Here is a 17,506-nt window from a genome sequence, read left to right as displayed (position 1 = left end):
ATTGATTCATCAATAAATTGAGACTCACAGTATTATATTTTAATAGGAAATTTGGATTAAATATGTTCAGTAGAATCTTCATTTACAAATTAATTTATTACTACTATACTTTCATTAATAGACAAGCAAGACGAGTACGAGATTAATACATCAATACGTATTTCCCAAATTAAAATAAAATTAAGCTACTTGAGCTAACGTTAAGAATTCACTCAATTACAGTGTCTAAGTACAAGTTCGTGTGATTTGGTTCGCTTCAATTTTCTAATTTCCAGCGTGTTGTCCAGTAGCTGTATTGATTCAACGTCTGTGTAATTTAACAACCTTATTTCATTTTTTAATGGGAGATCTTGGATCATCTCGTATATCCATTTGATTTCGAGGTCATCGTGCAGCTCTTCGTTGGTTACGTAGCAATAAGTTTTGGTAATTAATCTATTAATTATTAAGTTTACTGGTTGATTTGCTGTTTTAGTGCAACCCCATATTTGTACCCCATAGGTCCAAATTGGCTTTATGATTGATTGATATACCAATCTTTTTTAATTTTAAGTCAAGTTGAGAGTATCTTCCGACTAACTAGTGCAGTTGCTTTACTTTGAGTCTGATCTGCTCTGCTTTTTGTCTAGCATAATGTTTCCAATTTAACCTACTATCCAGATACATGCCGAGGTATTTGCTGATTCTGCTTGAGGAATCGGGCAATATTTCTTCTTTAGTTAAAGGAAAGAATCTGTGTTACAATAATCTTAAATAAGTACAATAATAAAATGTTGCAATAATAAATTGTATATAGATTAATTCTTTAGTTCTTTTATATAGAGTCTTCAACTGTTTAGATAGGTGTATTAAATAAAGCTGTTTGTTCAAGTAATCCCAGAATATCAATTACTAGCCGAAAAATATCGACAGATATAATTAGGTTTTTGTCATTTCGCCGCAACTCAAAATTAACATGGACAGATCTATTTTTTAATAATTAATATTTTAGTCATTATGCCATCCCTATTTGAAAGAATAAAGGTGACTTAATTGTATACAGAACATCAGAAATCCATACTTTTATTTACCCATTTAATACTCAATATATACCCAATATCAGTAAGGGTTTAACTAGCTGTCCATAAGTAATGACATTTTTACGATATCATTTTTATAGCATTTAAAGTAAAATGATAATTTAACTAGTAAGTCTTTCATTAAAGAATATTCACAGATCCTTTAGCTTAACCAATCAAAAATGAAAATATAGTTACTGTTTGGAAACAGCAATTGTTCAGTCCACATTAGAATATTCAAAAAGAATTAGAAGTAAGTACAAATATAGTGTGTTTTCAAATAGATTTTGGAACAAATGATAATGATTGCATGCATCATAGATTCAAACAAACATGATCCTCATAATGGGACAAGAGAAAACAATGTCCTGAACATCCGGCAATGTCCAATCAACAGTCTCCTAAAGATATAGCAGAAGAGAAGGAGTGTCTCTTAATGGACCAAAGCTCGTTATCTTTCTCTAACAGGTGTCACTCAAGTTGAGCCAGACTATAATATAATAGTGCGAACAAATATTAGTGAAATAATATATATACCAGAACAGATTTTAAAACAGAAAATTATAACATGTGTTTCTACAGATCATTTTAAAACACGCGAATCTCTGCCTTCATATTAATGCAGATAGGGACCAGATAGTAACCAAAAAGACTAAGAACTAAGTATACATGTGGTACTATTGCAAGCAAAAATTGTTACATATTTTTGTATTATTCCGCTACTGCCTGTTATTCAACGGTGCCGGGAATATATTATAATTCATTACTGTATTATGAGTTAGTAAGTTACTACTCACTTTAGTATTCACTACCGAGTTACTGAACACGGTGCATTAAGAATGAGAATAAGATATGAAGAATGTAGCGAATACAAGATTGGCGAGAATAACATAATTAAAAAGTAAAAGAGTTATAGTCAAAGAACGTAAGAAATAGTCCAGAGAGTCAAGATTTAATCAGGATTAATAAGAGAGAAAAGGTACTAAGAATGCAAGTCAAGAATCAAGAACAGTAGAATTCTTATATGTCATGTTGGATCATCAGTTAGACCCGATGAGGGAATCAGTATTATCCTACCAGACAGATGATTTAGTAAGTCATTTCCATCCAATTCATAATTCTTTCATCATTACGTATCAATTTAACATCTCTAATTGTATATATTTTAATACTTACTATTCACTTTAGCATTCACTGCCGAGTTACTGAACGCGGTGCATCAATGAGAATGAGATATGAAGAATGTAGCGAATACAAAATTGGCGAGAATAAAATAATTAAAAGAGTAAAAGAATTATAGTCAAAGAACGTAAGAAATAGTCCAGAGAGTCAAGATTTAATCAGAATTAAGAAGAGAGGAAAGGTAATAAGAATGCAAGTCAAGAATCAAGAACAGTAGAATTCTTATATGTCATGTTGGATCATCAGTTGGGCCCGATGAGGGAATCGGTATAATCCTAAACCAGACAGATGATTTAGTAAGTCATTTCCATCCAATTCATAATTCTTTCATCATTACGTATCAATTTAACATCTCTAATTGTATATATTTTAATACTTACTATTCACTTTAGCATTCACTGCCGAGTTACTGAACGCGGTGCATCAATGAGAATGAGATATGAAGAATGTAGCGAATACAAAATTGGCGAGAATAAAATAATTAAAAGAGTAAAAGAATTATAGTCAAAGAACGTAAGAAATAGTCCAGAGAGTCAAGATTTAATCAGAATTAAGAAGAGAGGAAAGGTAATAAGAATGCAAGTCAAGAATCAAGAACAGTAGAATTCTTATATGTCATGTTGGATCATCAGTTGGGCCCGATGAGGGAATCGGTATAATCCTAAACCAGACAGATGATTTAGTAAGTCATTTCCATCCAATTCATAATTCTTTCATCATTACGTATCAATTTAACATCTCTAATTGTATATATTTTAATACTTACTATTCACTTTAGCATTCACTGCCGAGTTACTGAACGCGGTGCATCAATGAGAATGAGATATGAAGAATGTAGCGAATACAAAATTGGCGAGAATAAAATAATTAAAAGAGTAAAAGAATTATAGTCAAAGAACGTAAGAAATAGTCCAGAGAGTCAAGATTTAATCAGAATTAAGAAGAGAGGAAAGGTAATAAGAATGCAAGTCAAGAATCAAGAACAGTATTCTTATATGTCATGTTGGATCATCAGTTAGACCCGATGAGGGAATCGGTATTATCCTACCAGACAGATGATTTAGTAAGTCATTTCCATCCAATTCATAATTCTTTCATCATTACGTATCAATTTAACATCTTTAATTGTATATATTTTAATATTATTCATTTAAATAAACAAACTCGACTTTGTACATTAATTTACATCAAGAAGATTTCGTTTGCAACATTGTTTTCTTTCCTTAACAACTCACATGTTGTTTTCTTTCTTCAACCACTACGGCAAATAAAATGTACGTTTCCATTTACAATATTTAATATTATGTATAATGGAAAGATTATTCAATTATATAAACGCGTATGGTCGTTGCCGCTACGTTGTTTTGTTGTTGGCTCGTTGCATAACCGTGTGTTTCACAAATATCTAACCGCCGAACGCGTCATAATCATTCAAGAAGACGGCAATCTGCAATGGAAAATAACGAATCTCTCTAACAGGCCCGGCACGGTACTAAAACGTCTTCGTTTACCACGAAGATGGCCGTCTCTCCATAATTAAAGATTTTTCGCGTGCTAAAACTATGGCCTATTGTTTCCGAGGCTGATGCCGGCGGCTTCCTTCTTCATCAGTTAAATTTAACGACAACTCTAGCAACAACTGTTGGTTCCATGCTGAAATCCGAACAAGTTATTCATAGACATCCGCAGGTGTTTCTAGTTCCTTATTATATGTTTTCGTAACATGCTCCATGATATTGTTTCCTCTTTACATCCCAGAAACGTTACAGAAAGTGTTACGGAAACAACACGCTGATCTATTATCAACTTACATTAGGACCAGAAAGTTTAGAGTCAAGTAAGAGAAACTCTACTTTATAATAAAAGAAGCTAAAGCAGGTGTATCACAAGGAAGTGCATTGAGAGCAATTCTTTACTTATTCTACACTAGCGACCCGCCCCGGCTTCGCACGGGTGCAATGCTGATACTAAATTAAATACACTACAGAAAAAATATGAACGTTGTATATAAAAACATAGCGGCCCGCTCCGACTTTGCACGGGCATAAAATATATATGCCTATGTCACTCAATGAAAACATGATTAAAATCGATCCAGTATTTTTGGTTCATTCATTACTGCCCTTGGCCTGCACGCATTAAATTTGGAGTAAAACAATTCCTCTTCCCCTATACTTACTATGAAGATTTCCTGCTATCTTTGGCATATCTAAATTCATAAAATTTTTATTACATTACACATTTTTAAACGCAAATTTTAAATTTGTAATATCTCCGAAAATATCTGTTTAATTTACATGCTGTAAGGAACCATATTGATCTATATTAATTGCACACTGTATTTAAGGTACTTAATTCGATAAGGATTAATGCCGTATTGCTTAAAATAGCTTCGTAAATAAGCCATTTTCTCACGTAAAAAGTAAACAATAAAAATGGTTAATGTGGGTTATCCCTAAAAGATAAACATATACCATCGCGGACTTTTTTGTAGACCTTTTTATGGTGTACAATACTGTAGTACATTAATTTGATCTAACTCGTAGGGTTAGGCAGCGTTTTTGCTAATTGCTAAATAAGCCTAAAAAAATAGGTTAATTTACGACATCACTTTAGAAACCTCTAAAATTAGCAATGTTGCCTTAGTATATTATGCATGTATTATACATATAAACCTTCCTCTTGAATCACTCTATCTATTGAAAAAAACCGCATCAAAATCCGTTGCGTAGTTTTAAAGATTTAAGCGCACATAGGGATATAGGGACAGAAAAGGCGACTTTGTTTTATACTATGTAGTGATATGTGATATACCACAAATGGAAAATATCACGATGGCTATATTTGCTGATGACATTGCAATTCTTATTATCGGAGACATAGCGACGAAACAACATGAAAATAGCAACAGACCAGTGGCAATATAAATAATTGGACCCAAACCTGGTAAACAGAAATTAACGAAAGTAAATCTGTGCATGTACAGTTCACGTATTAAAACCGCACAATTACCAATAACAATAAATAATTCCATCAAGTATCTTGAAATGAAATTTGATGCAAAACTTCGCTAGAAGGAACATGAAGAAAGAACATGAAGAATTGTATTTAAAATATTGGAAAATGTACTACTTGAATGGAAGAAAATCACAATTATCAGTACATAATAAATTACTATTAAACAATCAAATAGAAAGACATATGAATGGAAATGGAAATGGAAATGGACATATGGAAGTTAATTATGGGGATGTTCCACAGAGAGTAATATAAATACATTACGAGTTTAGTAGGTGCATCCAGATACTACAGGACTTATTACTTACACCAAAACAGTAATACGTAAACATTATTACACCAGAGATTAAAATAGGGCCGATGGGTCCTCCTAGATAAGTAACTAGATTTAGTTATTGTAAAAAGGAACTGTAAGTTAGTCGGAAACAACTAGTAACAATGTAAGCAATAATAAAATACATTTCAAAAACAATTTTAAAATTATTTTAGCCAAGTACAGCTGTATTTCTAGACCAACTTTTCAACTTACATTTATTCATGAAATAATTCACCATGCTTCCCAATCATCATTGAAGCATTTTTATGGCGAACCGTCATAAGCTTCAGCCGTGTTTTATTTCAAGCTTCCATAGCAAAACATAGCTTCCTTTCATAGCATAAGGTTTTTGAAAGCTTACCTATAACACATTATATCGTAATTTAAAAGTTTTAAAACACCGCTAAAATATTGTTATACTGTTATTTATCATTGAATGATATAAACGCTGACATTTGTCTAATGAGGAGCAAGATGTGTAAAGTCTTACCGTACAACTATTCAAAGTATTATTATGGAAAATAACATATCTCTACCTAGGGAAGTAGAAAAAGTATGTAAAGCGACAGTCAACAAAATCTACAAATGGATTAAAGATTGGAAAATTCAACTTAATAGCTCCAAATCTGTTCGTGTTAATTTCGCATTGCGGCGAAATAATAAAAACTTAATTATATCACTCAATGGATGCTCAATTCCTCAAGCAGAATCAGCTAAATACATCACAAAAATCAAAAAATATTAGAACCAAAATAAAGCAACTATACTGGTTAGTCAGAAAATACTCCCAACTTGATCTAAAATCAAAGAAATTGATTTATCAGACAGTCATAAAGCCAATTTGGACCTATGTGGTGCAAATATGGGGTTGCACTAAAAATTCAAACCAACTAGTCATCCAACGCTGTCAAAACAAAGTCCTTCGATTGATTGCTAATGCCTATCGCTACGTAACCAACGAAGAATTGCACGATAACCTGGAAATCAAATGGATTTGCGAAGTTATCCAAGATTTCTCCTTAAAACACGAAAGAAGATTATTAAATCATACTAATGTTTAAGCAATACAACTACTGGACAACGCAAAGGAAATCAGAAGATTGAAGCAAGCCAAACCATCTTATATAAAGTGTATACCTTTAGTGTATTTACAGGAATAGGAATACATATTGGTGTATTTAACTTGCACTCGTCTTGCTTGTGAATTAATCAAAGTACAAATGAAATGTAGTAATAAAATAATTTATAATTAAGATTGTACTAAACATATCAAATAAACATGTTATCAAAAAAAAAAACTATTGAAATTTAGAGCTTCATATCAAGGAACATTCTCTATATATAAGCCTATATCAGCTGCAATTCTGCAAAGTACTGTATTGGATATCACCCCTGTATGTGCTTTACACTGCTGATAACCCAACAACAAAAGAGATAGTAGTTGGATCATCTGCCAACAACACAGTCCTTATGGCAAAAGATACACATCTGCCCATTGCCAATAAAGAACCATAAATTCTATAGCAATTTTGCATTGCAGCCAAATCACACAAATAAACTCACCTAATTTCTCAAAAGCAAAATCAGCGACACATCAAGTTAAACAAAAAACCGAGCACACACAAAATTAAATAACTACGCTGGTTAATCCAAAGATACCCAACTGAATTATGATCAAAACTATTATTTTATTTATGGGTATTTATAGACAATAATAAAGTTTATTAGACTGATATAGTCATATTTATTATAAAATGTTTTTTATAATGAATCACTTACTGAAATAATATTCTACATATTAGTGTTTTCGATTGGGCAGAATATTCAAATTGAAGTAAAGAAGTAAAATTTCTCGCAAATATGATTTACTCGAATATTTTCGACACTCTGAAAAATTTGTGTTCACTATTCGACGATGTAATGTAATAAACAGTAACACCATCTATTATTAATCTAAATAATATTTTTTAATAACATAATAACATGCGTAGCGAAAGAATGTTTTTAAACATTTATTTTATGAGCGTTTTTTTAACTATACCCGGAGACATCAACAGGCAGTCAGAAGAGTAACCCCCGTTCGAATTTAAAGTTGAAAATATTGACGTCGTTTTATTCGTTTAGCATACAAGACAAACATTGCATCGCAATGCAATCGTCATATTGCGAAAGCGTAAAGGATACATTACTCGAATCAACACACTTGACACGGAACGCGCGCTTTTTTCGGTTGTTTTTCCTTCGGCGCGTATCCCAACTGAAAAATTTTACCAATTAAAAACAATGAGCGTGCACATCCGCGACGGGCGCTGCTATCGATGGAACCTGATATAATTACGTGCCCCCGACCTTATAATGAGTGCGGAGATAACGAGGAGCGAAATAAAACGCGAGATTTCGACCACGAGTGGGACTTTTCGATCAACGGCCATTGTGCCAGACGAGCGAAGATGATGAATGATATTGCAGAAGTGTTATATTCAAAAATACAGTTGTAATAATGGTTTACGTTTATATAAATATATGCCAATATAAATTTAAAAAAAACAAATATTTTCAGCTCTAAATTACAACTGAGGTTTCTTGTCTGACTGACTATTGATGTCTCTTAATAAATATACGCCTATAAAAGACATAGTTCTTTTTATTTCAAACCGTACATTATATTATATATAAATACTGGACATACTGAACGCAAAAAATATTTTCAGCTCTCAATTACAACTGAGGTTTCTTGTCTGACTGACTATTGATGTCTCTGAATAAATATACGCCCATAAAAGACATAGTTCTTTTTATTTAAAACCGTACATTATATTATATATAAATACTAAACATACTGAACGCAAAAAATATTTTCAGCTCTCAATTACAACTGAGGTTTCTTGTCTGACTGACTGTTGATGTCTCTGAATAAATATACGCCTATAAAAGACATAGTTCTTTTTATTTAAAACCGTACATTACATTATATATAAATACTGAACATACTGAACGCAAAATATATTTTCAGCTCTCAATTACAACTGAGGTTTCTTGTCTGACTGACTGTTGATGTCGCTGAATAAATGTACGCCCATAAAAGACATAGTTCTTTTTATTTAAAACCATACATTATATTATATATAAATACTGAACTTAAGCACAATTTATCGCTGCACTTTTCGGAAAATGTCGCTTTGTTTCAATAATATCGTAATAAATTTCAAACAATCTAGTAATAACATCTAAAAGGAAACATAGAAACGTATCAATATGTAGGTGTCGATCAAAATAATGGGTAGTGGAGTACATTGTCTGGAGATCTAAACATAAATCGAGACATCAAAACTTTTTATTTAGAATTCGAATCGTTTTTTTTTAATTACAAAAAAAACTGTGTGTTTCTTTATGAATTATCTGCACGAAGAAATAGTCCCAATGTCAATCTTCATATAAATGTTGATAGACATTTTTGATAGACTAATACATTATCACTACAATTCAAATAATCAAATAATTCATATTTCAGAAATATTTTAATACATTTTATTCTAATGTATGTTCACTAATTAACGTTTATATATAACACAGAATGTCATCAATTATACGAAGACGACTTATAACTACTTCATTTAAATTCATACATATAAATATAAATCTAGCCAATCCTTACAGCATTTATTGTTCTAAACCAGTAACTTCTTCCTTGATCTTTATACAAACGTTCATCAATAGACATATTTTATAAAAATATTTATTATGTATCTTACAGATATATTCTAATAAAATAATATAGCAATTTATAATCATTAATAAATGGTCATGTTTATTATAAACTGCAAGAAATAGCAAAACTAAAATGACAATTTAATAAGAACATTTAGTTTAATGAAGTTTTAAATAAAAATAAATTATATGTTTTGTATTTTTAAATAGTTAACAGCACTAGTTTTATTTAAATAGTTATGTTTACAAATAACTAAAACTTGTTTTCCTCTTATTTACTAAATCGTGTTATTAAGAATGAATATTATTCCGCTTTAAGTATATTTTAACTGAGTTGATTTTAATGATCTGTATTTCTTTCTCTATTGTTATTTGCCTACAATATCATTCTAATAAAATATATGTTAGTCATGACCACGCAGTGTTCTTATTTATATTTTAACTACATTTTTAACAAAAACACATTTAATGTTTTGTATTGTATCAAAAAACATCAGTCATCATTAAATATATATAGCACATATATAGCACCGCTTACTCAGCTTGCTACAATATCAACATAGTGTATTATAATTATCTACCAATAAATAAATTATAATCGATGTTAAATAATAATGATATAGCAATGATTATTAATATGGACATGAACATTTTAATTTACATTGTAACTTGAATTTAAGAGAAACAAACTTAATGTTCTGTATTTTCTTTAAAAAATGTGTTTGAAGTTATATCTAAAAATAATTAAATCATTATTTGTGAAGAAATATATCATCGCTTACTCAACTAGCCACAATTTCATTATAGTGCCTTAGGATTAGCAACATTGTTAATAATAATTTAATATCATATCTACTAATTTCTCTTCTGACTACCTGTTCATAACAATCATAGATTATGTATGGATGCTGAACTTTTATCACAATGCACAACTTGTCGCTACATTTTATTCCATATGTCGCTTAGATAAATAATAGAAAAATAATATATTTAGCAAGACTTTCTGACATTAACTTTCATATTTTGTTTTGAAAAAAAATAATAGAGTAGATACGCTTTTTTAGTATTTAGTACAATAAATAGTCTTGCCCTTAGACTTGGCAACACTGCATGGTATTGCAAGCCAAGCGCTTCTCAAAAGAAATGGCGATGTACCGTATTGCTTTGATTAAACGTTGGGCATTTATTTGTTTAACTATTAAAGTATTTGATATGGCATTTTTAAAGTTATGTTGTGATGTTCCTTTTTACTTAAAAAGAAGACCTTTTAGTTTAACATTTCAGCGTTATAGCAGGATTACAAATATGAAGAGTCAAAGGTAGGTTTAGTTTCAGTTGTTACAAATAGGATAAATTAATTAAATGACTTAAATTTTGCAGTGAAAGTAAATTAATATATCAAGTTTGTAAAAGACATACTTGGTAGCAAGAGAAAGAAAGATTTCACCATGAGCTTGCTGCTCAACTAAAGCCGATAACAGGAAGAATCATCTGCCTTCTCTGTGTCTCCAATTTAGTGATTTCTTGATCCATACATACTGAATTTCGGCAACATCTTTGTCGGATCCATAATACAGATGTTAAACAATCTAATTTATATTTTAAGGATTTGTAAGGCTTGAAGGAAGCCACAGGTTTCACCATGAGCTTGCTGCTCAACCAAAGCCGATAACAGGAGGGATCATCTGCCTTCTCTGTGTCTCCAATTTAGTGATTTCTTGATCCATACATACTGAATTTCGGCAACATCTTTATCGGATCCATAATACAGATGTTAAACAATCTAATCTATATTTTGGATTTGTAAGGCTTGAAACAAGCCACAGGATGATAAAAAAATATATATATTGCTTAAAGAATTTCTTAGAAAACAGGAAGTCAAGAAGCTTATATATCACTATATAAGAAGTTATCATCAAGGTAGTATTTTCCATAAAACTATCGATATGATTATTATCTTACGGATGAATTTTAGGTAGTGTACGATAAGTCAAGTAAGACTCAATATTGAAGCAAATACAAGTATCCAATATGAATCCCGGAATAATATTCGACAATTGAATTTTGACAAGGTAATGGGGAATTATAGTAATTTAATAATTAATTCTTTTTTAATTTAAGTAATTTCAATTAATCGTCCAGTTTATACGCTTTTCAGAAGTGCCGGAAAATATTGCAACCATTAGTCCTGAAAAAGTAGTTATTTAGAAAAGGATTGTACTTGCTACAGCTGTATGATTTGTTGATAACAAAAAGATAATAGAAAATAATTGAAAGATAACTCATAATAAATATATATATCAAATATATATATATATATATATATATATATATATATATATATATATATATATATATATATATATATATATATTGTTTTTAGGTACTTGAGTCCTTGATTTCATTAATTATGGTGGTGATTATTGGAAATTTTCTATTGCAACTTTTATTGTATTGTAATTAATTAGTAATTAGCGTGAGAAATATAAAGGACTGTGTCTACAAGAAAGTTGTTAATTTTATTTATATATTATGAATTTTTTTTATAGATTTCTAGTATTGTATATTCAAATATGTGGTGATTTCGCAAATGGTTTATGACATAGTTAAAGTTCATTGTTTTATATCCTCTAATTTATAATTTAAAAGTAATATTAAATTTTAGATGAATATAATATAAACATTTAGTATTATGCTGTATTTTCTTTTCACCTCCTCTAAATGTTTCGTAATTTAAGGTCATGTTCTTATATACATATGTATGTATATATAGCTTAATATAAAACTTATGAACATTACCCTTTATTTTAATAACTAATACAGAGTATATTTTACGCTTCGAAGACTAACACTATGCCGATATCAGAAGTTTGGTTGTAGATAAGACACAGCCCTACTCATGACATCCCAAGCAATACTGCGAATATTTAAATATTTCTAACACAGGGGACGCGCGAGCCAGCGCAGTGTAGTCACTCTACCGGACCACGATGATTTTTATATCCTGACTCTGTATGTATCTATGACTATTTTATATTTAAAAAAATATCACACGTATTTAAAGCTATATTTAAAACAATTAAATCGTTATTAGTGAAGAAATATAACATCGATTTCTGAACTAGCTATAATATAGTTATAGATTTTTAGGATTGTAAACAAGCAATCTTTTTTATAATATTTTAAAATCATAATTATTTACCTAAAAATTATTAGCAAAACTAAATAATAATATACAATGATTATTAAATATGAACATAGAGGTTTTGTTTAAATTTTAACTAAATCTTTAATAGGAAGAAACAAAATTTACTTTATTATCTCTAAAAAGCATGAAGAGTATTTAATTTTTTTTTAAACTAATAACATATTATCAGTTAAGCAACAGTTATCAAAAAGCCCAACTGTTTTCAAAGACGTCCTAAATTTGATAATTATTATTAAAGGTAATAATTACTTGAAATATTGGTTGTTTTTAAATTCGATATAATTAATGTTATCAATATTAAATATATATCATGGCTCATCAGAAATTCACAGCACTGTGAAAGACGTTGTAATTTTCTTGATGGTTGTTAAAAACTATAATTATTTGGAATTTTGGTTATATTTAAATTATTATATATTTATTTGCTATATTTATATTTTCAATGAAGAAATATATATACGATTGTTAGTGAAGATGTCTTATTGTCATTAATAATAATTAAAGAGTATTGAAGATTATAATTATTTCAAATATTGGTAATATTTAAATTGTTATTAAGAAGATTGTTATGGCATGAATTTAATAAAATATATTTATAAACAAACCTTGTATCGAAAAGGATAAAACTTCTTCAAGCCTTCGTTTGCTGTACAAAAGAAACTTGTCTACATTGAATTGGAATGTTGTTGCTATATAGAGGATGACACTGTAATCTAGCCACTGGAGATAATAACACTAAATCAACCGAAAAGTTACAAACAGCTATCGGCGAGAAAAATGGCGCATTAAATTAATTCAAACAAAATAATAAAGCACAAGGCAATATATATATATATATATATATATATATATATATATATATATATATATATAAATCAAAAAATAATCCCGTCTGGAAATACAGCTGAATCTTGTTAAACTCAGGTGGAAGCCACATTTGAAGAAGAAATATAAACAACACAAGCTGAGTTACAAAAATGCACTGGTTATTGGATAGATATTCAGCCCTGTCAGTATTTAATAAACTTCTACTACCAACAAATCTTGAAGCCGGTGTGGACTTATGATGTTCAATTCTGAGGCCTTACCAGTTGAACCAATAGAAATATCAAATAAAGATACCAAAACAAGGTACTGCGAGTTACTTTTGAGGCTCTATGGTACATTCGTAAATGACTATCTCAATGTAGAAACTGTCGATAACGTTATCAAGGACTATGTGAAATATGTGAACAGAAACTTCATCAGCACATCAATGTTGAGGTTCTCCAGCTCCGAGATAATGATGACTTAGACAGAGGGTTAAAGGGAGTAGAACCATTTGATCTAGTCCAGTGAAGTTATTAGTAAAATTCAGTACTCAGTAAAACCAGTGACATACATGCTAAGTGTCTATTGCAGAATACTTTGTAATTTTTGATAACAGTAACAAATAGCTTATTAGTGTTAGTTTACTGGATAGCATAATAAATAAATAAATACGACCATTATACGACTCTACGAAGAAATGTTCGTTCTTTGTCCTAATGTTTATTTTATGATTTTCCGCTTAGTTGTGAACAAAGACGAAAAGAAAATACCTTTTTTGGTATAAAGTTTGCTTTTGTAATAATTGTAGTAATAATACTCATATTCGATTTTTTTATAAATTTTAATTATTTTTAATACATTTAAAAATACCTCGTTATCAGTGAGGTTTAAACGTTCACACAGCGCTGATAGATAACACTAGAGTGATAAACAACAATCAGGTGTTTTGTACAAATCTAGAATACCTTAAAATGTCGTCGCGAAAGTGTAAATATCATACTGATTACATTTTATTATATATGTTGGCAATTTATTAAAGTTCGAGATTTAAAATACGAATTAAATACATTTCACGTGCTCTGTGAAGCTCACGAAGCATATTTTAACTGTCCTGTTCGGAATCAAGACAAGACATGAGATGCACATGTTGCTTGTAATAATTGTAAAATATGTTTGGAAGGTAATCAGCAAATTTTAATTAAACGGTGAATTAAATATAATAGACACATTAAATTCTATTTCTATATTTTAGGTTGGTATCGAGGCGAGAAAAGGCCAATGAAATTTGCAACACCAAGAATCTGGCGAGAACCAAAAGATCACGTTAACAACTGCTACTTTTGCATTGTGAATCCGAGTAAGAGACCTAGAAGTAAAAATGCAAAACCTATCGAATATCCTGATCTGGAATCCTCTTCGGCTCCAGTCGCACATGATCTGACACGACCAGTACCCGAGCCACCGAAAAAATTGTCGCGGAAAAGTAGCTCATCTCTTAGTTGTCATAAAAGTAATTCCGATAAGGAGTTTTTACCTACACCAGAACAACCAAAACACCATCTTATTACTACAGAAGATTTTAATGATCTAATTCGAGATTTAAATTTGCCGAAAAGTAAAGCAGAGCTCTTAGGCTCTCGCCTAAAACAGTGGAATTTGCTCAATGATGTTATACATATATGAATACAATGAAAATGATCGAAGGACTATATTTGGAGTTTATTAAGAGATAGTACCTATGAACATGAAAGAAAAGGTAAAAGCGTGCACTTTTAAATTACTTTCTACTTTTTTGTAAGTTATTTTGATAGTAAAACTTAATAAAAATGTTCATTTAACTGGTTTCATTTTCAATTAAAAATTAACACCACAGTTTTTAAAAAATATCGTTCAAACGGTTTCCTAAATAAAAAAGCAAACTTTTTCGTCTAATTACGGCCTAAAGAATTGGAGTTTGGCCCGTGTTATCAATAAAAATAAATAAATAATAGTGACAGTATCATGATCGTTCACCAAATTACCTACAATCGCAAAGTTAGCGGCGGCATCATAATCCATTTGATTACATCCAACTCGATCGGACGACGGAAAGAAAGAAAAAGTGATATCGGAACCGTCAATGATCGTCGACGATAAAGCACCAAACGAACCGCGTCATTACGAACGGTTCAGGTATCGCGCATCACTCAGTATAATCTCATGGCACCGCACATAATCAACTGAACAGCATCCTCATTCGCCTGTACCAAAGCCAATGCGAGACGCGACGGTTCGCCGCCAGATGGGGCACGCTGACAGCCGCACGGCGCGGCGGTACGCCTCGGGTACGACCCGGGCGGCCCGCCATTGGTCGTCGCTCGAGATGGGCCGGAATCGGGACCAATGGGCGCGAGGTTGCATTCGTGGGAGGTGAGGTATGTGGCCGATGAACAAACTAAGACAATAGAGGCAATTAAAATTGTGTAATATGTTCGGTACTGCGAGGATGGGTCGTACGCTCAGGTGGAGAGCGTTGGCATAGATATGTATGCGTATAGGGTGGACCAAAAAACCCATTTTTTATTATGGATTAGTTTGCATCCTCGTTATACCACGTCTTGGACAATTTCATACTCCAATTGGGTACTACTACGACTAAATTATAAATCCTTCAGCCTTACCGATGATGGTACCGAAGCCGTCATGACGCCAAGTACCAAAACATCTTAAAATAAACATGTTTTAGGCGGCGATGTTGCCAGATTGTATGAATTGTATTTATGTATGGGGAAGCACTAACTATGGTCTATTCAAATTGCAATGTTGCCGCATCAACTCTGAGTTTTAGTTCAGTCTCGCTTTGACATACAAGAAAATTCTAATCTAAATAAAATAATTGAACAAACATATTGTCAAATTGAATTTATTTTAACATTATAGTACATCTAATACATATATTATCGAAGGACTTGCAACCACAATTAAGAACACAAGTATAATAGTTTGTAGGTTAGATTTGCTTTGTTTACATTTAACTCTGCCACACCACCCATGAGGTAGAGTTTCTAGGCGCGTTTTTTTATGTGGTGGTATCCCCCTGAAGGCCTTATCCACCTAATTAACAATTGTATATCTGAGAAATGTATTTCACTTTCATTCGAGAGTATATTTACCTTTTCGCGTTTAGTTCTTGTTTCCTTCGATGGTGTGTTTACATGTCAAGTCATCTTGGTATCACTGTATATTTTATTTCTTCTGCTACCATCTGTGTACACCATTCTTCATAAAATTAATCACTGAATTGTGTCTAATGCTTTACCATATCTACAAAACAGTTAGTATTCATTTTCTCCTCATACATTCTGAACTAATGCTCATGTTTAATTTTGAACAATTACAATAATATCTGTATACACAAATCTTTCACGCCCTACAATACCATTTTCTACAGTTATATTCAATTCATTACGTGCATAACTTTAGTTATTTCTACTCTCATCACTCTGTGTCAGGAATTTTCAGCATTGCACAGCATAATCACATATCCTGAAAGTTTCCTTTAGTCACTTTCACTTTCCGACTCACTGTCCAATTCAATCACTAAACTGTTAATTTCTAATATATCTAAAACATGTTCACGATCCACTATTTATCAATTACTTCCTCTGTATGTCTTATCGAGTTCATCCAAACCGAAGGTGTTATGGTTCACAATGCTTCCTTCCACATATCCAAATAGTTTTTGATGGAATATACGTATCGACCAGCAATATATCTGCAAATAATTTTTAATAAAAATAGTGACCAACAAAACGTAATCGAATGCTATTGTAACTTTTACCTTTTTCTATAAATTTTTATTGTATTTAAATTTTTTTGTTACTGTCTTGCCATGAGTGCCACAAAGAACCATTTTGAAATATTCAAGTTTCATCAAGGTACACAAATTCAAATAGTTTATCTTCCTTGGTCTTATTTTATGCCTTTAAATAGTGAATTATTTTTAAGGTAATGTCTGGAAGTTCTATTAAACCTCTCCGAAGGTTATCTTTACACCATTGAAACCCTATGTCCTGTAAGAATATATGAAAGGATGTCTGCATCCCTCAAAAGCTGCATGTCCCTAATTCTTTTATGTATACTTTCCAGACAGACAATTTTCTCTAAAATAATTTTATTAAATTATGTTTATATCGATAAAATAGTTTGTGTACTTACTGTTCTTAT

General features: G+C 31.0%; 1 protein-coding gene and 1 pseudogene across 2 annotated transcripts in view; one reads left to right on the top strand and one right to left on the bottom strand.

Moving 5' to 3' along the window:
- Eg (eagle) overlaps positions 1–15,498 on the bottom strand; it is a 142,858-nt gene extending 127,360 nt beyond the window's left edge. Inside the window, exon 1 of one of the 2 annotated variants that reach the window (XM_076416461.1) lies at positions 15,326–15,498. In XM_076416461.1, the coding sequence (XP_076272576.1) occupies positions 15,326–15,358 (33 nt within the window). In that variant the 5' untranslated portion in view covers positions 15,359–15,498. Of the gene's footprint in view, positions 1–15,321 lie in introns of both variants that reach the window. The other variant, XM_076416462.1, reaches the window with a different exon arrangement.
- On the top strand, positions 14,272–14,983 carry LOC143203869 (uncharacterized; annotated as a pseudogene).
- Positions 15,499–17,506: the final 2,008 nt, after the last annotated feature.

This window comes from Rhynchophorus ferrugineus, unplaced genomic scaffold (genome assembly GCF_030347505.1).
Source record: "Rhynchophorus ferrugineus isolate W39M unplaced genomic scaffold, kcgeb_rfMv2 rfM10, whole genome shotgun sequence".
In the NCBI taxonomy this organism is placed as follows: Eukaryota; Metazoa; Arthropoda; class Insecta; order Coleoptera; family Curculionidae; genus Rhynchophorus; species Rhynchophorus ferrugineus.
This window is presented reverse-complemented; position numbering and strand designations above follow the sequence as displayed.